Consider the following 22,221-nt stretch of genomic DNA (forward strand, 5'->3'; position numbering starts at 1 on the left):
CCGTTCCCCGCTGCAGGCTGATGCCGGAGCCTGGGCTGAGAGCCCCGCTCGTCTCCTGCACCAGCTCCGGGCGGGGCTTTGCTGCGGCTCCCCCCGGGCCGCCCGCTGCACCTGCACGGTAGGGGCGGGTTGCATGAGGGCAGGACCCAGCGCCGTCCGCCTGGCGGGTACTGGGGGGCACCAGGCAGGGGGGGTCAAGGGCCCGGGGGGGCACTGGGGGAGATGGGGAATTGCGGGGGGTACCGGGCGGGGAGACACTGGGGAGATGGGGCACCGGGCGGGGAGATGGGGCATTGGGGGCACCGGGCAGGGGGTACTGGCAGAGATGGGGAAATGGGGGGACACTGGCAGAGATGGGCACTGGGCAGAGAGATGGGGCACTGGGGGGGGGCTCCGGGTAAAGAGATGGGACACCGAGTACTGGGCAGCAGGGCACTGGGCAGAGGAATGGGGTACTGGGGGTACCTGGAAGGGGGCAGGGGGATGGGGCACTGAGTACTGGGCAGTGGGGTATTGGGCAGGGGGATGGGCACTGGGGGAGGCCCTGGGAGGGTACCTGGCAGGGGGGCTCTGGGGGAAAGAGATGGGACACTGAGTGCTGGGCAGGGGGACACTGGGGGGATGGGGCCCTGGGGGATGGGAAATGGGACACTGAGTACCAGGAGGTGGGGCACTGGGCAGTGGGATGGGGTACTGGGGGTACCAGGCAGTGGGGTACTGGGGGTACCAGGCAGTGGGGCGGGGTACTGGGGGTACCTGGCAGGGGATACTGGGCAGAGGGATGGGGTACTGGGAGGAGGGTTCTGGGGAAAAGAGATGGGACACTGAGTACTGGGCAGCGGGGCACTGGGCAGAGGGATGGGGTACTGGGCAGCGGGGCACTGGGCAGAGGGATGGGGTACTGGGGGTACCTGGCAGGGGGCACTGGGCAGAGGGATGGGGTACTGGGAGGGGCGTTCTGGGGGAAAGAGATGGGACACTGAGTACTGGGCAGCGGGGCACTGGGAAGAGGGATGGGGTACTGGGGGGGGCCTGGGAGGGGGGTTCTGGGGAAAAGAGATGGGGCACTGAGTACCGGGCAGCAGGGCAGTGGGCAGGGGGATGGGGCACTGATGGGGGGCCTGGGAGGGGGGCTCTGGGGCAAAGAGATGGGGCACTGAATACCGGGCAGCAGGGCAGTGGGGCATGGGGGTACCAGGCAGGTGACACTGTGGGAAGTAGCGGAGGAGGTCTTGGAGGGTTGAGGAGGTTCCAGGCAGGGGCACTGACATAATTTGGGAGTGTTGGGGCTGGTAAGAAGGAGCCTGGGCGTCAGTTGGGGAAGGGGTTGCTAGGAGGTCTGTACAAGTCTCCAGAAAGTGCCCTGGCCCCCGGGAGCTGCAAGACACTGCTGCTGGTTCCAGAGAGATTCTAACATGAGACAACTGCGACTAGACCCCTCTGATCTCTTCCCCTTGCCCCTGTCAGAGCAGTAGGTTTCTCTGCTCTGGCAGGCATTGTTCCCTAGGGCGCTGTCCTGCTCTGGCAGGGAATGGGCCAGGTTTAGGGCCTTCTGCCTCAGCCTTGGGGGACTGGGTGTTCCAGGGAGTCCGATCGGTCAATGTGCACCTTGGACCCTGCAGAGGCCAGGGGATGGTGGCCGTGGCTTATTGAATGTTACAAGGGTATTTTATTTGTCTGGCTTTCACCATCCTGTTAATCAGGCGCTGTTAAAATCAGCACCTCAGACAGAGGCTGATAATGATCTGTCTGTATCTTCATCCTGCCGCCACGCCATGGCATCTGAGTATATTCTATAACTGATCAAACCCGGGCACCCAGCATCCCCCCCAGGCCTGATTTCCAGCCAGGGCTGGGCTGCTGGTGTGTGCCTCTGCTGAAGGAGGTTCGTCCCCATTGCCAAGTTACGGAGGTGCAAGCCGGTAGGAAGGAGCTCTGTCGGGTCTTTTAATTATTCAATTCAGTTCTGGTGCCAGTGTACTCTGACCTTGTAAGGCTGCTTCCAGCTGAGTGCAAAACCACTTTGGCTAGATTGCAATTCACTGCAGGGATGGGGCCCCGCTGGGCCTGTACTGTCTGCCTCTGCTAAGGTGACATTTATTAGACTCTGTGTGTGGGGGAGGGAGGTTCACATACTCTCACTCTCACGCTTGGGGGAGAAGAATTGTACATGCCAATAACAGTTGAAGAATTATTTAAAATGAAGCTGCAGACGGACCTCTCAAATGGTTGTGCTGTTGTATGAGGCAGCAGAATTCACAAGAATAAAATTGTCGTTCTGAGTCCAGAGTGCTTTCTGGAGATGCTGCATTTTCAAATCCGTCTGTCTCCTGCTGCTTTTCTTCTGTGCAGTGCACCCTCCTCTGGCTCCACCGAATCCTGGGAGGCAGGGCCAGAACACCGATGATCCAGCCAGCCCTTGGCCCACTCCACTGTGTGTTTCAGGGTTCCTCTCTCATCTGAGCTAGAAAGGTAGGTAGTTGTATGTAAATCCCAGCCCCCTCAAAAGGAAATTCTAAAACAAACTCTATTCTGTTTGCAGCAGCTGGGGGAGGGGTGAATTGGGGAAGGAGGGAGGGGTTAATGCATCATTTACTGCAATCTCCAACAGTTCCCCCAGGCTGGATAGCAAGCCATGTATCTAGCTATGTGTAAAGCCATGGCATACACATAGGCATAGCGAGCTGTGCTCTGGACAGACACTGGTACCAAAACAAAATTAGAAGCTCAGTTTATTATTTTGTACATTTAAACCTCTCGCCTTCTCCTCTGTCCTGCAGCTTTGTTGTAGTGTTTCCAAAGAACATTTAAACTAATGTGTAACTCTGGAGTGGCTGAAGTGCTGTGTACTTTCTAGGCTGTTTTAGAATTTAGCTCTCAAATTTGAGGAGGGGGCTTAAAGGTAGTCTGACCCTCTATCTTCAGCGGCTCTGGGCTTGCTCTTGAACTCCGAGGATTTGGCCTCAATACTATGCCAGTACCCTCCTAAAAGTACTTCTGTCAGCAGACAATGCCTGTTAATAAACATAACACATCCATAGTGTTCTCATGCCTAGTGAAAGAGATGAGGACAACTGAAAAATAAAAACATTGATTTGTTGCTGTTTAAGCTCATTGTTTCTTTGTGTCTCTCTGCGAGGGCAATACAACCCAGTTTCCCTTCTGCTGAGCAGGTTCAGTTGCATGTGGCCAAGTGGTTGTCAATAGCAGTTTTCCATGGAATATTTTAAAATTGTGGAAATGTTTCTATTGGACGGCGAAGGCTATTCTTCCAAAATTGAAATGCTGGGCCACATTTAAGTTGCCAGTGCCCTTTTAATGTATATAAAGCACAGTCACATTTGGAAGGTGCTAGAGATGGGTGCAGTGTTTCTCTCGCTTGTCTTTTTAATTCAAGTTAAGCATCCAGACCAGGTACTAGGGGGCTTAAAGGTCCGATTCTCTGTCCTTGTCTTGGGGCGGGAACTGGGGTGCAGTTGCAAAGATGCGTGTTACCGTTTAAGCTCCCTGTTCAAGCTGATTGAAAAGCAAAATGAAAACTGACAAGATGATCTGTTTTGAGAGTCTCCATTGCTTGCGTTAACTTAGGTACCTATATGGCCCCTATTACCCTACTGTCTATCTACCATAGCATGGCTGCGGATGGAGATGAAAGTTCAAATCCAAGCAAATTATTTTTTCAGTGAAATAAAAAACAAAATTTAAAAACAAACAAAAAGCCAAATAAAGTGAAAGGCAAATCTCAATGATCTGACAGCACCTGTCTAAATATTTATAGCTGTTCTAGTGCGGCATGGTGTTCCCATGATGGCGTGACTAGCATGGTGCATATTTATGGACTTTCTGAAGTCAGGTGGAGTCTGTTTCTCAGTGCTTCAGAATGCTCCACACCCTATCTGTGTTAGTTCATTTCCATTTTAGTTTTTCGGGCGTTTCTTTTATTTTCACTTGAGTCAAAGGCGTGTTCCATGTGGTACGAATCTGTTTGTGGTCTGAGCGTGAATTACCACCGTGAGAGCACCTTCTCCACACAACACAAGAATCCTTCCTGGTAGTAGGCTTGACTGTGGAGAAAAACAAAGAGGCTTGAGGGGCAGCGGGGTCTAGGGGATGGGGCGCTGGTTCTGAGCTTCGCGGCTCGGCAGGTACTAATCCCTACTCTGCCACTCACCTGCTGTGTCCCCTGAGTAAATCACTTCCTCTGTCTCTGCTTCTTTCCCCTCCCACCCTTGTCTTGTCTCCATGTAAGCTGTGTGGGGAAGGGACTCTCGCTCTGTGTCTGTGCAATGCCTAGCACAGCATAGACCCAATCTCGGTTGGGGCTCTTGGCGCTACCATAAGACTCACATTAAATAAGAGCAGTGGGTGCATGGATATGAGAGGAATTAACTTAACTTTGTGTTTGCTTCTTTTATTTTGTTTTTTAATTATAACTGACCTGGCTTCTCACAAGGGAGTTTGTGTAGCTTGCAGAAAAACATTGTGACCAGAGATCCCTGGAGAAATCCCTAATTTCTGGATGATGACTTGATCAGATGAAGAGCTTTGATGTCCAATTTATATCTGTTTGGATCAGGCCCTAGACTTCCTGCTAACATACAAGATGGGTGAGATAATATCTTTCCCTGGGCCAGCTTCTATTGGTGAGAGTCTGAGAGACAAGATTTTGAGATTACACAGAGCTCTTCTTCCGATCTGACTGGAGGGATCTTAATGGGCCACTTCATCTTGAAGGGTCCCTTGAACTATGTGTTAACTACTTATGCTTAAAGCTACCTTTCAGTCACCAGTATTTTTAGTAAAAGTCATGGACCGGTCACGCAGCCCGTGAACTGTCCACAACTTGGAGAATTTTTCACTTGACCAGAGCTCAAAGAGCTGGGAAGCAAATATACCCCGACTAAATGGGGGGGAGGGGAGGGGAGGAGGGAGCGGGTGCTTGGGGAAGTGGGGTCAGTGGCTCGGGACCCCCGCTGGTGCTGAGGGGCTGAGACTGCCCCAGCAGTGGCCGGTGCAGCTGGCCCAGGGGCTGCCCGAGCTGCTCAGGCGGCCCCTGGTCCAGCCTCACCGACCGCTGCAGAAGTCACGGAGGTCCTGGAAAGTCACGGAATCCATGACTTCTGCGACCTCCGTGACAGACTCGCAGCCTTAATTATGCTAAATAATCTGTTCCACTTTGTATTTAGCTGTGGCGCTCTGTTTCCTAGACCTGTATAGTAATCTCGAAAGCTTGTCTCTCCCCAACAGAAGTTATTACCTCACCCACCTTGTCTGTTAACAGTGTGGCCAACTCTCATGGATTTTGTCAGGAGTCTCATGATAAATAATATTGTTTTCTTTAAAGCTCTAGCTCCCGGAGTCAAGTGGAGATGTGATGATTTCGGCCTTCATCCTTAAAGAAAAGGTAAGTTTCTCGCCCTCCTAGCTATGGAGATGGCTTCAGAATGTGACCCCAGTCCACCCTAAAGGCTCAAAATGTGGAAGACAAATAATAAGAACCCCAAGTCTATTATTTTTACACAATCTCAGGACTTGAAAGCTAATCTCATGATTCTTTGGTGAGCCTGACTCATGATTTTTGAACATTTGGGGTGGGCACTACTGCTAATGTCCTGGACCTATGATGCTACAACAACGCTGCAGACATACTGGATATCTAGCAGGAAAGTTTCTACTGCTGTTGTCCTACTGGCCTGTGAGATCAAAAGGTTGATTTTTCTGAAACTGCCATGAGGTCCCTGCATCAGTTTTCACTTTGTAGCTTGCAAAACTTACTAGCATCCCTCCCTTGTTTAAATATTTTACACTGTTACTGAAAGAGATGCTGGCAACCCGGCATCTTTTAAATAAGTCAGTTAAATTTTCTGGTATCAGAGGGGTAGTCGTGTTAGTCTGGATCTGTAAAAAACAACAGAGGGTCCTGTGGCACCTTATAGACTAACAGATGTATGGGAGCATAAGCTTTCGTGGGTGAGTACCCACTTTGTCAGACGCACTCATCGAAAGCTTATGCTCCCAATACTTCTGTTAGTCTTAAAGGTGCCACAGGACTCTCTGTTGCTTTTTAAATATTCTGTTTTCTGATTGGGATGCATTTTTATAACATGTACTGGACTTCTATTGTTGTTGTTTTTAAATTAAGAGTGAAGGTCTTTCCTGCACCCCCGCTGTCCAACCTGCCTCCCCCCATCTCGCTGGAGCTCTCTTGGTTCTGCAGACTGTCGCTGTCAAACTAGCTCCTCAAACAGCCAATTAACTCGTAACTCTCCAGGGGCGCTAGGGACTAGCCATGTCCCCAGACAGCCAGGCGCTCTACCCTCTTCCCTTTCTCTTAGCTGCTTGTCTCGTTGGTAGTGCTGCGGGAAAGCACGGTATCCCCAGGAGCAGGTGGCTGCATGAGAGGAAAGTAAAAAGAACAGGAGTACTTGTGGCACCTTAGAGACTAACATTTATTTGAACATAAGCTTTCGTGGAACCCATCAGGGTTCATTGGCTTCACTGCCCTTTCCTCCCCCCCCCCCTCCCCCCGAGAGATCAGCTGTTCCACGAACAACTGGAGAGCAGCGGCCAATAAATCTCTTGTCTCAGGACAGCTTGAGGCTAGTAAACGGGCACCTGGGTCCCGTGGCGACGAGCACCGTGTAAAAGCCGAAGTGGTGAGCATGTGTCTAGGCGGGGGTCTGTGCCGTGCCCGGCAGTGTGGGGGCGCTCACGGATCAGGACAGATGGCGTTAGAGGGGTGAATGAGCAGCAGGCACCTCTCAACGTTGGTCTGTGTTTGACCAGACCTGCAGCCCTTCATCCCGCTGATCTGAACGGGAACTTTGCCTGCGTGAGAATGAACATAAGAACGGCCCTACTGGGTCAGACCAAAGATCCATCTAGCCCAGTATCCTGTCTACCGACAGTGGCCAGTCCCAGGTGCTCCAGAGGGAATGAACAGAACAGGGAATCATCAAGTGATCCATCCTCTGTCGCCCATTCCCAACTTCTGGCAAACAGAGGCTAGGGACACCATACCTGCCCATCCTGGGTAATAGCCACTGATGGACCTATCCTCCATGAACTGATCTAGTTCTTTTTTGAACCCTGTTATGGTCTTAGCCTTCACCCCATCCTCTGGCAAGGAGTTCCACAAGTTGACTGTGCATTGTGCGAAGAAATACTTCCTTTTATTTGTTTTAAACCTGCTGCCTATTAATTTCATTTGGTGACCCCTAGTTCTTGTGTGTGGAAGCAGAGACATGTGTTATGAGAAAACACTTCCTTATCTACTTTCTCTACACCAGTCCTGATTTTATAGACCTCTATCATATCTCCTCTTAGTCGTCTCTTTTCCAAGCTGAAAAGTCCCAGTCTTACTAATCTCTCCTCATACAGAAGCTGTTCCATCCCCCTAATCATTTTTGTTGCTCTTTTCTGAACTTTTTCCAATTCCAATTTTTTGAGATGGGGTGACCACATCTGTACGCAGTATTCAAGATGTGGGCATACCATGGATTTATATAGAGGCAACATATTTTCTGTCCTATTATCTATCCCTTTCTTAATTATTCCCAACCTTCTGTTCACTTTTTTGACTGCCACTGCACATTGTGGATAGTTCTCTGAAAACATCCACTCAATGACTCCAAGATCTCTCTCTTGAGTGGTAACAGCTAATTTAGACCCCATCATTGTATATGTATAGTTGGGATCATGTTTTCCAGTGTACATTACTTTGCATTTATCAACATTAAATTTCATCTGCCATTTTGTTGCCCAGTCACCCAGTTTTGAGAGACCCTTTTGTAACTCTTCACAGTCTGCTTGGAACTTAACTATGGTCAGTCATTTTGATGGCAGGATTTGGCCTGATGTACTGAGGAGCATGTGGGTGTGTGGAGGATGAAATCCTTCCCGTGAGATGATAAAACTTGAGCAGAGACTGCAGCAGGGGCCTGTTCCCAGCCCCGTGACGTCTGTGATCCTGCTAAATGTAGGAACTGGCGGACTCTGCAGCTGGAGAAATCAGGGAGATTTTCCAGCTACCACGGCTAGCGGGCAGGCTTGTGTGCAGCCCCCCGCGGGAGAAGGCCTCGTTTCCTCGCTCTCCCGTTGGCACCAGTGTGGCAAAAGGGAGATGTTCTAGTGATACAGCATTTGTACTTTCCACAACTCCTCTGCCTGGCCTTCCAGAGTGTTGGGGGAACTAGGATCTGTCAACTACCAGTGTTAACAACCCTGGAGCACTCGTGTAAACGGGACACAGGAGTTCTACCACTGGCTTATCTTGTCCTGCATAAGAGGCAGCAAGGTCCAGTGTCTAGCGTGCTTGACTGGGACTTGGGGCGATTTTGGGCGACTCCCTTCCTCTGTTTCTATTCTTGTCCCCCCCCATTTGTCTGATCTGTTAGGTCTTTGAGCTCTTTGGGGCAGGGACTGTCTCCCTGTGTGTGTACAGCCCCTAGCACAACGGGGCTCTGATCCCCTCCAGAGCTTCTAGGCACTAGAACTACTAACTTCTAAAAAGTAATGGTGATAAAAACATCTGAGTTCTGTGGCCCTACAGCCACTTCATCGGGAGCAGCTCCACTGCTCCTAACCATCCTAGTGTAGACCCAGCCCAGCCGTTTGTCCAATCAATTTATTTCTTCCCTCCGCTGGGCTGTTTTCTTTGCCACGTCTCTGATCTGAGAAGGGATTTGGGCAGCTACAAAGGCTTTTACCATGACGGTGTCCTCCCTTATTGGCAAGATTCTTGTTGACGTAACCCAGCACAACCCAGTTCCGGTTTCTCCTGTGGGCCGTGCAGCCAATATCTCCAAGTGCTCTGGAGTAAATAGCTCTAAGGGCCCCACCCTCAGTGTCTATCTCCCTTTGGTGGTTTTTTTTATTTTTATTTATTTTTTTTGGTTGCAGGCAGGTGATTTGCATCTCTGTTTCCTTGTGGCTGGAGGAAAGGAATGAGCGCGCCAGTTATACTGAGTGCTCGCACACTGTAGCAAGGGCTGCTGTACAAGAAGCCAGACAGGAATGGGGAAGGAAAGGCAAGATGGTCAGGAGTTGCACTGGAGAAGGCTCTCTTACCAAGAGCAGTATGGTTACATGAGGAGCAGCCAGGAGACTGCTGTTGCATGAGCAGGGTGGGTTGGGATTGGGGCAAATCCAGGAGGATTTTTAAGACTGAGGAGAACGATTTTGAGAAGGATCTTGGGATTGTTGTGGGGCCAGGGGAACAGACAGAGGATGGGGGAGAGTGGAGTGATTTAAATCAAAATGATTTAAGTCACTGACTTTAATCATGACTGAAATCAGCGAGCCAGAAACTTTGATTTTTTTTTTTTTAAATAATTGAATTTAATCTTGTTTTGCATTTGTACTTTAGTTACTTTCCTAAAGAAAAATTGGTATAACAATTAAAACATTGATTTGCAACCAAATATAGTCTTTACACTAAATGTGGTTCTTTTTGCTAACTAGGCAGATACACTCTCAGTGGCTTTCAACCTTTTTTTTTTTTTTTTTTTTTTAATTTGCGGACCCCTAAAAAACTTCAAACGGTGGTGTAGACTCCTTTAGAAACCTTAGGCAGAGTCTGTGGAGAACCCCAGGGGTCCGCGGACCACAGGTTGAAATCCACGGCACTATCTGTACACATTTTAAAGATGCAAGTAGGTGTTTTTGAAAATCCCAGTAGGGCGCTAGCTGCATCTTTAGGAGCCTAAATACCTTTGAGAATCTGGCTCCATGTCCGGGCGATGGTGTTCCCCTGGGGGATGTGCAGGTGCAAACACACTCGCCTGCCCTGGTTGCTGGGGAGCATATCTTATAGCACGGCCTGGAGTCAGCGTTGGTGGGGGAGTGCAGGCTGGGAGGGCCCCAGCAGTGCATGGCTGGCGTGGCTCAGTGGTGTGATGTCAGTATTGTGTACTCAGTTCCAGGGCTAGGCCAGCTTGTTTAAACACCCTCCAAGCAGTGGCTGAGTTAGGGAGGTGTGGAACAGCTGCCTAGGTGGGGTAGTTCCAGGCTCTCCCCATGCCAGGTGCACTCTGATCTAGGGGTGGGCTCGGGAGAGGTGTCGCTGCATGGTGGCCAGTGTGAGCTCCAGCCCGCATCTCATCTTGCACCCCTCTGATAACCTCATTGCTCGCCAGGGGGGCATGCCCCCCAGCGTGAAACCCAGTGCAGTTGTGTGTCTGTGCTGGACACATTGTGTGTAGCAGCCTTAACTGCTTCGCAACAGACTTGGGTTGATCGAGCTGAGCGTCCTGCGGGTTCCTGTTACGTCTGGTAGCTCATCTCGTCACACTCCTAGAAAGAAATATGCAGTGAGGGGCCATTTTCTCTGAATACCCGTCCGGGTTTTACACTGTGTGCCCCATCGTGTCGCACACACAGCCCTAGAGCGGAGAGCCGTTTCTCTTGCAGTGTGTCTGTGTTGTGTGCGTTACAAATCCCTGTCTGTACAGTGCTAATCTGCAGCAGTCGCTAACTGCAACGAAGAGGTGCTGTCTTGTACGGGGCATGACCTCAGCCCTGCAGAGAGAACGCCTTACCCTTGGCTTCAGCAATTCAGAAAGCCAATTCCTGGTGTTACGCCTAGAAGTGGCACAATACATGCGATACCTGCTCAAAGCTTGGTTTCATATTGCGGCTGAGCTGAGGTTTTAACAAAGCAGAAATAATTGACACACCCTCTGCATAAAGAAACGTAGCCACTGGGCCATCACAAAAGCAAAAGCCGCCCGTCCGGTCTGTTTCAGGGGCTAGCATGACAGCACAGCCTGCCTGGAAGCAAGGCAGGATAAGGGATTTATGAAAAACTGCCAAGTACAATGAGCGAGCGCCCGTACAAGGAGAGATTAACACAAGTGGGATTATTTCGGGCCTGATCCGGTAAAGCTTTCCTCGGGCGATTGGTCGGTGTGAAATCGTTGGGGATACTCCATGAGTACAGGACTGCACGGTTGGTCCCTTCGCTTGTAAAAGGGGAAAATCTGAGCTGGGGAGAGGGGTCTGAAATAACGGATGTGGCAGGGAAGGCAGCTGGTCTGCTCTTTGCTGCTGTTTTGTGTTTCCTCCTCTGTGGGTGGAGCTAAATTTCTCCACTTCTCTCCCTGTCTCCGGTCCCAGCCTCGTTTGGTGCCTGAGAACCTTTGCTTGTGTTTTCTAACCGGCCTCTCTTCCCCTGGTGCAGGGGCATCTCCCGCATGCTGGCTCCCTCGGTCCCTGGACGGGTTAATGCAGTGAAGTGTGTTCCCCACGCCAGGACGGCTGCTCTTTAAACCTGCCCTGACGCTGTTGGCGTCCCCCAAGCTCAGACGCAGCTTTTCCTGTCAGCTGCCACCTGTGCAGGTAAAATCCATCGTCTTGTGGTTTGCAGTAAATCTTCTGCTAACGCTCTCCTCTAACAGTGCTGTGCGTCCAGCACCAGAAAACCTGCTGTTCTGTCCCTGGTGATGTGTCCTGTGGAGCTGGCCAGCGCTGGGCAGGGAACAGCCGGGGTGTAAAACGAAACTGCTTCTCTGATCTGTTCTCAACAGCAGGTGCTTGGCTCCCTCCATAACCTAGCTCTTACCGCGCATGTTTCAGCCACACACCTCCGCATGCTTCCCAAAGTCCCTAGCCCCACTGTACAGATGGGGAAGCTGAGGCACAGGGCTGGGACGTAACTTGCCCAAGATCACCCAGCAGGTCAGTGCCAAAACAGTATTCCCCTCCCGGCATCTGCAGTTATCTCCCTGCTTCCCCACCTACTCGTCACTGGGGTTGAGTCCTTGTCTGATGTCGGTTGCGACCCCTCGGGTACTGCTCTGTTTGCCTGGACTCTGCTTTGCACCCCAATAGCACTAACTGAATAGCCGCCTGCCGCTTGCCTGCCCCTCTGGGGAGACCCATCTCATCCACAGTGTTTCAGGGCCGTTGCTGGGTAACAAATGTTTGCTTTGTATTGCGGCCGAGACACAGGAGCTACCTCAGAACAGAGCCAGTCCCTGCCCGAAGGAGCTGGCAACCCAGCTCAGACACCCGCCCCCCCCCACGCCCAGACAGGCTGGGGAGGGTCTTGGGGGCAGCTGGTGAGCTCCTGTGGGCCAGGGGTAGATTTCCTTGCCTTGCAATGGCACCTGGAGTCCCCGGCCCAGAGCCGGGCCCGTTGTGCTGTCTGCTGTGCAGGCCTGTGGTGAGAGACTGTCCCTGCTCCAGAGCGTTTGCTGACAGAGCCACACAGGATGAGCAGGGGAACGGAGGTGCGGAGGGATGAAGAGACTCCCCAGGTCCCAGCTGATGTCACATGGGCCTGAGCGCAAGAGATGAGGGGAATTCTTCTCCCCAGTTTCCAGCGTGGGAACCGAGGCTCGGGGAGGTGATTGGACACGCCTGAGCTGGGAAATGAACCCAGCTCGTCGGAGTACCAGGCCGGTGCCCTGACCATAAGGCCGCCCTCCCTCTGCATTGCACAGGTGGAGCAGAACCACGCTTGGGATGGCTGGGCGTCGGCTGAGGTCGCCTCGCCAGGCAGGAGCCGGCCAGCCAGCAGGCTCCCTTGTGAGGGTGTTCCTCTATTGCATATAGCTTGTACCTGGGCGTCTCTCCCATCCCACCCTGGAGCAACCCCGTGAGTCGGTGGTTAGGGTCTGTTCGGCTGGACACGCTTGTCATGCTCGCTCGCAGCACCACCTTGCAGCCTGAGCTCTGCCTCCATGTCCCTCTTCCCCCGGCGTGAAAGGCAGGTCCTGGCCCCAGGTGGAGGTTTTATCAGTGTTTGTCAACTCGCTGCTCTACATCCTGTTCTGCAGCACAGCTGGCCTCCCCTCCCCCCGTTTGCCTTGCAGACATGGCCTTCCCGCGGAACCAGAAGCTGAACCTCCTGCGCCTCACCGTGCTCTTGATCGTGGCTTTAGCAGGCATCAAATTTATCTTCCGAGACAGGTAAGACGCCTGTCTGCAGCCAGGCTGCCCGCGGAGCCCAGGATGGTGCTGGGGCCACCTGGGGCGCTTGGAGCGGAGTTCTCTCCATCCGGCCCCAAGGTAGCTTCTTAGCTGAGCTAGCGCCCCCGTCTCTCTCGAGCTCTGCACTGGCATGGCCAGCAGTGCCTGCCGCACGCTTCTGGATCTGTAATCAAATGGTGGGGACTGGAATCTTCCTGCTGCTCCCCGGCATCTCTCGCTGGGTGCTGGGGTGTCCAGTGCCAGCTCTGCCCCATAATATACAGACCCGGAGAAAGGGGCAGGAGGGTCCCAGTGACAGAGCTGCGTCTGCCCCCAGCCGATAGCGCTGAAGCAGCGTCCCAGTCTGCCGGCGACAGCAAGTACTGGAGGCTGTGACCCATTCCCAGGTGGCTGCTATGGGATTCTCCTGCAGAGCACACGTTGCGGGGCACAACCGCATGGCAATAGGTTGGACTGTTCTGCTCAGATACCCTCCAGTGATGGTTTAGGCAAGGATAACTACGTGACTCTAGCAGTGGGCAGAAGCTGCTGTGCTCACAGCCCTGGAGGCTGATGTCCCTGCCCGTCGCCAGAGCAGATACCAGTTGGGTTTTCCCCCACACTATCTGTCCTGGCAGAGCCCCCCGCGGGGTGGGAGGGGAATTCGGTGTCTGGGGCCGCTCTGCGGAAGCTGCCCACAAGGGAGCCGGTGCAGCGGGGTGTGTGTGTGTGTAAGCCGCTCTGTTCTGCATGCGCAGCGTTACCCTGGATCTGCACAAGCACATCAGCAAGGACAATGACTTCTGGGGAAAGGCTGGAGAGGAAAAGGAGGCGGCCCACCCCCACAGCCAGGCCCTGGAGCTCTCGGCGGTGAAGATAACGGATCCAAAGGAAGACCCCAAAAAGCAGCTCTCCAAGGACTTCAGCACCACAGAGATGAGGCTCGTCCACCTGGACCTGAAAGGAGCTGCGCCCAAGGTCTCCTACTTGGAGCAGGTGAGCAGCAGAGGGTTCTGGGATGACGCTTGTCCCCTCTCTCCTGCCCAGTCCCCATCCTGCTGGACTGTGGGTGGCAGGGGGAGGGGACATCCCAATTGTTACGAGCAGGTCCTGCGGGCGCCAGAGTTCAGCCACTGGCTTCCAGTGCTCGCAGAGAGCACGGTGCACCTGGCCATGTGAGCAGAGCAGGGGGCAAGGGAGAGGAAGAGCTGGCTTCGGAACTGCCTGAGCGTGGGGTGTTGCCCGCTGGCCAGGGATCTCCCACACTCCCCTCAGAGGGACGTTACGGAGTCTCCGTGGCTGTGGCTCAGAGCGAGAGAGACTCGTGGGAGCCCAGGAGCTCTGGGTGGCTGACTCCTTTTGCTGCCCTTGGGCTCGCCTGGAACCCGTGCAGCCTGGCATGGAGCCCTGCTGCGCCGGGTTTCTAGTCAGGCAAGGCCATGAGCACTTTCGGTGCTATTGAGCCCGGTCCCATGGAAACCAGGGGAATTGCACCCATAGACACCCTGGTTCGGTCTGACCCATGGTCTCTGGCCAGGAGACTGATTGGCGAGTCCTCCCCCCGCCCCAGCAGGTCGGCTCATTGGCCTGGGCCTTTGTTCTCCTTGCAGGTGTTTCCGCTTCTCTCCAAACTTGGTGCAAATGGAATCCTGGTCGAGTACGAAGACATGTTTCCCTTTAAGGGTGAGCTTGAAACCCTCAAGTCTCCATACGCTTATAGGTAAGCTGCTGCAGTGGGCGTGAGTGAACTGGAGGAAGCATTTGGCTGTGTGGGTTGGCTAGGTGTCCAAAAGTAACGTGACCTGCTCGGTGCCGGAGGGTCTGCAAGTTGGGGCATGGCCCTGCTGGAACAGAGCCCTCGATAAGAGCCCGCTGGCTGTGCCCGCAGTTAGAGCAGCCTCCATGTCTGTTCTTACAGTGTCCATGTTTGAATCCCAATTGGCATTCCCAGATTCTCTCCACCTGGAAAAGCAGTGAGCCAATGAGCATGGAGTGACTCTGACCTGCAGCAATGTAACTGTGCCACTCTGGGGACGCGCACGGGTTTCCCGAGGCACTAATGTGCAGCGCTCACCTGGAAACGCTGAATGTGGGAGTATCAGGCTCCTCCTTTCTGTGGCACAGCCATTAACACCCCCATCCCCAGTGTCCCGAGACGGATTTAACACTCGGGCGTTGGCGTGTCTGGGAGTCCGCGAATGGCCTGGGGTTTTGCAGCTGCGGGTTGGCAAACGCAAAGCTCTCTGACCCGCCGATTGTTCCTGTCGCCCTGCAGCGAGGACGACGTCGAGAAGATCCAGCAGCTAGCGGCGCTCAATAAGTTGGAGGTGGTTCCCCTGGTGCAGACCTTTGGGCACGTGGAGGTAGGCGTTGATCTCCGTGTGAGTCAGCCCTTCCGTAGGGAATGGCTGAGACCAGCTGCTCCTGGCCCGAAGGGTGAAAGGCATGTCCTGCCACCCCGTTGTGCAGGGCCGGCTTTAGCAGGTGCGGGGCCCCACGCCAGGACGAGAATTGTCTCGTGCCCCCCCCCCCCCCGCCCCGACTCTGCCCCCTCCCTACCCCATTGGATCCCTCCCCAAATCCCCGCCCTGGCCCCACCTCTTCCCCAAGGATGCCGCATTACTCCTCCTTACCCTTCCCTCCCAGGCTTGCGCTGATCAGCTGTATGGTGGCGTAAGTGCTGGAGGGAAGGGGAGAAGCAGGACGCGGCTTTTTTTTTTTTTTTTCGCTCTGCCGGCAGCCCTGGACGTTGTGGGGCCCTCTTAGGCGTGGGGCCCCATTCCGGGGAATCGGCCGAATCGGCTTAAAGCCGGCCCTGCCATAGTGGGGTGGATCCAGGTGCCGACATGGCTGCTACCAAACACTGCAAAGAGCTGAATCTCCCTCCTCTCTCCCATCAGGCAGTCACAGACATGCCCCCCCCCCCCCCGGAGCTCTCCCCAGAAAAGCTCCGTTCTTTTCTGGCTTAACCCAGGCTCACCCAGGTGCCACTGAGTGGCTTTAACAATTACTGCAGACCCTGGGTGGCTTGACCCTGGATGTAGACCCGTTGCAGCAGTAGATGGGGGTGGGGAAGGCCTGTGATGGGACCTGCTTGGGGGGCACTCTCCTCGGGATTGTTCGTGCAGGGTTTTGTTTGTGGTCTTTGCAGCTCTCCGTCTTTCAGGGAGCTAGGCGAGTTCTGGGCGCTCGCAGACTCGCTCGCAGGCTGTCGCCCGGGGTTACTCTCCCTTTGTCAGGGGAGGCAGGATGACCGTCCATTGCCCTTCATTATGTGTCTTGATTGGAAGCATTTAAAGGGGGCTAGCTATAGATTGGTTTTTGTGGGGGCTCTGAACAGGCAAACGTCTCCTTGCCTGCAGGGACCGGCTGTCATTCTAAGTCTGAAGCGCCAGGCCCACCTGTGGGGCTAGGAACCCGCTTGTGGAACAGGGCTACTCCTGCCAGCGTCGCACCAGAGTGCCCTCGTGTGAGGACCGCGGTCTGTGAGACACCGAGTGCTGCCTGCGGGCTCCCACGCGATGTCCGTTGGCCGCACTTCAGCACTGAGCTGGGGGCTGTGTCTGTGGCTGTTGGGTTTCTCTCACGAGTGTCTGGCTCCCCTCTCTGTTGCTGAGTGAGGAATCTGCTTCTTCTGAGGGTGTCTCGGTCTCTCTCCTCACCCTGCCACCTCAGTCTCATCAACCCAACAAGCTGGCGTTGGTCTCTGCCGCCAAGGGGAGGTAGCTGTATGCTGGCTTTCCTCTCTGACTTGTTCAGGCAGGCCTCCCTGGGGCAGGGTGGGAGCTGGCAAGAACGCCAGCCATGGGTCCAGCTTGGCTCTTTCCAGATTGAGCTCCACCACACGTCGCCCGTTCGTAAACAACTGGTATTTGCACAGGTCTTGATAGGGAGCCTGTTGGAGGCTCCTGTGGACTCTGAACCGGCGCGCTCAGTCCCCGCGGGGCGTTCCACGGGGAGTAGGTACACCTCCCTCAAACAGTGCTGACACGGGGATCCCCTCTTCCTGGCCCACGTGCCCCCAGTGCGCAGCATGACTCTAGCTGGACAGAGCCCCTTTAAAGCAGAGCCGTGACTTGCCTCCCAGTTACTCCTTTCCCTTGCAGTCCAGCCGCTCTCTTTCCAAAGCGCAGCGTGACCTGCCCGGGGTCCAGCGGGGTCGGTTTGTGCTGCGTTGGGTTCACACACTTCCTTGTGACAGTTTATCCTGAAGCACGACAAATACCGATACCTGCGGGAGGTCGAGCGTTTCCCCAACAGCCTCAACCCCCACGTCCCAGACACCCTGTCCCTGCTGAAGAGCATGCTGTCGCAGGTGATGGACAAACACAGACACTCCAGCTGGATCCACATCGGAGCCGACGAGGTAAGAGCTGGGGAGGCTCCTCTCCGCCCCCTGCTGGCTCTGGGAGTTATTGGGCGGGGGGGAGAGGTCATTTGTATTGCAATAGCCCCAACTGTAGATTGGGACCCCGCTGTGCTAGGTGCTGTACTAACACAACGACTACCCCTGCCTTGACAAGCTTACTGCCTAATGGTCGAAGGAGGGACACGCTAGACAATCACCAATTCTAGGTGCAATGGCCTCTGTTGCTTACGACCGCCCCTCTGGGTAGAGAAGAGGAACAAAACATCTGGAGAAGAGGTTTGCAGAGCTACTCCACCTTCCATCACACTGAGCGCAGCTTCTAGTGGCTTCATTGCAGGCTCTGGGGTCTGTAAACAGAAGCTATGATCACTACAAAGTGCTTCCCCCTCTGCGTACTGCACCAGTGAAATGTAGCCCCTTGTGGGGTGCAGGGTAGCAGCTCTTTGGTGCCCGACACTGGGTTGGGAGGAGGTGACATTTTTTGGCCAAAGGACACGGGGACAAACTCTTGCATGTTACGCAGTGTCCCCTGGGTTCTCTAACGGCTTTGCAGAGCAGATGGGGCCTGGTGTTTCAAAGCATCCTGCCAAGGTCCCAGGAGCAGTAAAGTGCCTATAACTCCATTTGCCCACCCTGCAGGGGTGAAGGGCTGAGTTGTCACCGCCTGCGTGTGAGCTTGGGGAGAATTGAGCTGTGCTCCAACCCAGCTGGCTACTTTTGCCATCCAGGGTTGCCCCATTGAAGAGCTCATGTAAGCTGTGCTGCATTGACTCGTGTGTGTGTGTGTGCGGGGGGGTTAAACATACTTGCTCTTCCGTGTTTAGATCAGCGAAGGCTGGTCGGAGGTGCCCACCTTCGCTCCTGGGAAGCTAGTTTAAACAGTCTCGAACCAGCCCCGAGAAAGGTCTGTCTGCTGCTCAGACAAGCGTTGGCCTTGTTGGGGAGAGCCCCATTGTGGGGGTGATCCTTCACCCGGAAGAGACAGCACTGTGCCCACAAGCTCTTCAGAGAGCTTTCCTCTGCCACTGTCATCACCTCTGTCTGCCTGGAGTCCGGCTCAGCCAGCTGCTCATGCTGGACCAGCTTGGTGACCGTGGTCTGGTCGTGTGTGGCGAAGCTGTGTATCTTCCGCACGTTGCTGGCACTTGGGTCCGTCTCGTCTGACCGCTTCGCCTAGTCGCTGCGTGTAGCTGTTGTGTAGGACTGAGGAGAGGCGTGATCGCTGCGGGGCTGCACTGGGGAGGGGTCTGGCGCAGGGGGGCGGTTTCCCATCATTGCTCCCTGGGTGCATTGCTCTAGGAAGGACGTAAACCTTGCTCGCTCTTCACTCAATGCCTGTTTACAGAGGTTAGTAAGCTTCTGATCTTAACAATAGTTTCCCTTCCGGTAAATCCAGGTCTTTCATCTAGGGGAAGGGATGGATTCCAAGAACTGGATCAGCCACAGCGATGGAGATGTGGGGAAGATGTACCTGAATCACATCAAGGAGGTTGTGAACTTCATCGTGAACCAGTACAAGGGACTCCAAGTCCTCATGTGGGACGACATGCTGAGGAAGATCAGCGTGGGAGCCATCCAAGGTCAGGGTGGCTTTGTGCTCCTCTCCAGGAGCAGTTAGTTGTAGGGGATTTTCTAGGGTGACTCTTGCGTATGTCTCAGGAGGAGCATTCCAGTCACACCCTCATGCTGCTGTGGTGGTCCAGCTGCCCAGAGGGCACCTGTAATGGGCCCCCCCGCCCGCGGTGTTATCTGGGAGGAGTCAGGGCAGGGGAGAAAGTGTAGCACTGAGACTAGTGTGTCCTGGGGGTTTGGTGGTGGCCCCGCCAGGAGCAGTGGAAGATCCCTAAAAAGTGTGTGTGTGTGGGGGGGGGTGCACAAGCCCACCATGGCCCCGCCCTTCACGCTGCCCCTGCCCCTGCTCGCTTCTCTCAGCCCCCTCCCCCCATTGCTTTTAATAGTGATGAGTCCAGGGTCCCCTGTTGCCCACCCCCTTCCAGCACTCCTGGTTTCTGCCCATAGTGGGGAATGCTTCAGGGCTCCCTTATATCAGTGCAGTTTGGAGTTGTGTATCGTGCACACGGTCACCCTGACTCTTCGTGTAGGGAGTAAGGGGGGCTCTGGGCTGGTGGAATGAGGTGGGGGATGTGGTGGGTTTCCCCAGCAGCCGTCTCTCTCCTCCCGGGAGCTATTGGCAGAGAGGCTGTTGCATTCTTTCTCCTCCGGGTTTGTTTGTCCTGCAGACTCTGGCATCGCGAAGCGTGCCTCCCCGGTGCTCTGGTTCTACGCCGCAGACTTCGACACGGAGCAGATAGGTAAGGGGCAGAGCCTGTGACGGTTTCATCTGTGAGCTGCTTTGTGAGACTTGCCTGATTGCATGTCAGGCGGCTAAAGGCCAAGTTGAGCCCTGGTGTAAGCTGGGGACCGCTCCATGGAAATCAGGGTCACGTTTCCTTTGTGTCCTGCCCTGCTGATGTCCTTCACTTTGTCTCAGTTGTAACTGCGACGTTTGTGCCAGGGATCCCTGGTGCCTAGGAGATTGGCGGCGTCCCTTTATTTCACTGCCCAGGGGCTGCCAGCTGGAGACCCTCTTACTCTTTGCTAGTCTGGGTCACATTTGAACCGGTAACTTAAAGGTAGCGTAGGATCTACGATGGAGCCTAACAAACCTCTGAGCCACCCGCCAGCCTCCTGTTGCCGGCCCCAGACCAGAGGAACTGATAGGTGGGTAATTGTGTTAACAGCTCTCGGGCTGGTGTGTGTGCCCATGCCTACGGCTCAGGAACAGGACCAGTGCGTCTCCCCCTCAGCTTGTCATCCACACAGCGGTGCTGGTGGGTCTGTGTGGGGCCCACGGCTGACCCCCGCCAGGGGCACTCTGCGTTAGCACCTTGGGAGCGCTGTGTTGAAGCTCAGAGTGTTGGCGCTGGCAGATATTTTCCAGCTGTTTGCTGATCTTGGTATCTCTTCTTTCCTAGGAAAGTTTATTTCAAAGTACGCAGACAGTGGCTTCAAATCGGTGTGGTTCGCAAGCGCCTTTAAAGGCACCACCGGCCCCGCGCAGGCCTGGACCCCTTTAAATTACCACCTGAAAAACCACCTGAGCTGGCTGAAGGTGATCCAGGCCATGTCCAAGTTCCCGTTCATCAAGTTCCAGGGAATTGTCCTCACTGGGTGGCAGAGGTGAGGCGTGGCAGGGGGAACGGCCGTCCCTCTGGCTCTCGTGCAGAAGCAGTCTAGCACACACGGCTTGCAGAGAACGTGACCTCTCCCCGGTGGGGGAATGGATGGGGGGAGGGCGAGCGAGACCAGAGCAGCCGCGGCGTTGCTAGCTCTGCTGTGCCGTGGCCTCAGCTGGAACGCTGCCTTCAGGCCGGGGCGACCCCTGAGTGGGAAGACACCGACCGGCCAGGAGCTCGGAGAAGAGCATCAGACAGGATTAGTGAGCTGGGGGTGGGGTCATGGGGGAGTGAGACAGAAGTCGTCCCAGCTTGGCTGGGTGGCTGAGTGGAGGGTCCATCAGTCTGGAAATAATCGAGGGGTCATGTCACGGCGGGTGACACAAGGCGGGGAGAGGGGTAGGGAACTAGGGGCAACGGCATCCGGAGAGATGGGGCAAAACAGACTGAGCTTGCAGGAGGATCCCTTCACCTGCGGATCCTTCTCCTGAGGGGAAGGGTGAAAGCTGCCACGGGGGGGACTGGACAGAACTCGAATAGGGAGAGCCCTGCCCTGGTTAGACAGAAACCCACCCCGAATCCCAGGCTGTGCAGTCCCCAGCAGAGTCACCGGCTGCTGCAGAACGTTCCTCTTCTGGCCCGTGGCTACGCCCCGCAGCACCGGTGCACCAGCCTGCTGGAACGGCTCTCCGAGGGGCTGCTTGCAGCACAGACGAGCAGAAGCTGGCGTGGAGCTCTGGCGAGAAACGGGTAGGGATAGCTGCGGGGCTGGCAGGAGTCCCTCGGGGCAGTGGGCGTTGGGGATTCCTGCAGGGGTCAGGACAGCTTAGGGACCCTACGGATCGTCAGTGGAAGGATCTGGGGCTGTCCGCTGCTGCGGTGTGTGCGTCCGCCTCCCAGTGCGATGCCAAGGGACTGCGGGGAGATGGCAGAACAGCTGGCATCGGGTGATGGGTTGGGGACACCATTCTGCAGGCGGTGTGACCATGTGCTGCTCTCCTGTCCCCGCAGGTACGACCACTACTCCGTGCTGTGTGAGCTGCTGCCGGTGGGGATCCCGTCCCTGGCCATGTGTCTGCAGATGCTGGTGAACGGTGAGGGGCTCGCTGCCAGGACATGCAGTGCGGGGTGGGGCCAGCAAGCCTGAATTAACCCAGCCCTCTAATGGGAGAGGTGGCAAGGTCTAGCAATTAGACCAGGTGACTAGGAGTCAGGACTCCTGGGTTCTATTCCTGGGTCTACCACTGACCCCTTGTGCGGTTTAATCTGTGGCTTCCTCTAAGACTTCGTACAAAAAACTGTGTTTAGCCCCATTTTTAACTGTTTCATTGAGGTGTATGAGCTCTATTGCTACCCCTTTGGACCCAAGCAGTTGGCCAGTGTTCAAGGTCTTGTGGGTTATTTTTGTTAGGCGGCGAAATCGATGGTGGAGTCAGGTGTTTCTCTGCAGTATTTACAAAGGGCTGGACACAAAGTCCTGCGTCCCTGGACACAGGAGGAATCGAACAGGAGGCAGTGTCTTTACTCACAGCTCCCAGCCTCTGGCCGGCCAGCACTCTGCTTTAAAAGCTCGCTTGGGGCCACATTCCCAGTGCTTTTCTGGCTGTCTCCTTGGCTTTCTGGCTGCTTCCCACACTTATCCTGGATGAAAGGCAGCTGTCAGCCCCACCAGCATCAATGAGGTATCACTCAGCCTCTGTCATTATATGGAGCTATATATTTTATATGTATATAATAAAATGTATAGCTTATCGCCCGTAACGT

General features: G+C 54.6%; 1 protein-coding gene across 1 annotated transcript in view; it reads left to right on the forward strand.

The window, feature by feature from the left end:
- Nucleotides 1–22,221, forward strand: part of LOC117884042 (hexosaminidase D-like) — a 31,246-nt gene continuing 9,025 nt past the window's right edge. The window contains exons 1-13 of the mRNA XM_034784095.1: nt 1–118; nt 2,353–2,472; nt 5,345–5,404; nt 11,180–11,337; nt 12,816–12,912; nt 13,671–13,908; nt 14,523–14,632; nt 15,188–15,275; nt 17,114–17,278; nt 18,678–18,861; nt 19,522–19,593; nt 20,257–20,461; nt 21,469–21,551. Coding sequence (XP_034639986.1) covers nt 12,818–12,912; nt 13,671–13,908; nt 14,523–14,632; nt 15,188–15,275; nt 17,114–17,278; nt 18,678–18,861; nt 19,522–19,593; nt 20,257–20,461; nt 21,469–21,551 — 1,240 coding nt within the window. The 5' untranslated portion in view covers nt 1–118; nt 2,353–2,472; nt 5,345–5,404; nt 11,180–11,337; nt 12,816–12,817. The remainder of the gene's footprint in view (nt 119–2,352; nt 2,473–5,344; nt 5,405–11,179; nt 11,338–12,815; nt 12,913–13,670; nt 13,909–14,522; nt 14,633–15,187; nt 15,276–17,113; nt 17,279–18,677; nt 18,862–19,521; nt 19,594–20,256; nt 20,462–21,468; nt 21,552–22,221) is intronic.

Source organism: Trachemys scripta, chromosome 10 (assembly GCF_013100865.1).
Source record: "Trachemys scripta elegans isolate TJP31775 chromosome 10, CAS_Tse_1.0, whole genome shotgun sequence".
NCBI classification, from domain to species: Eukaryota; Metazoa; Chordata; order Testudines; family Emydidae; genus Trachemys; species Trachemys scripta.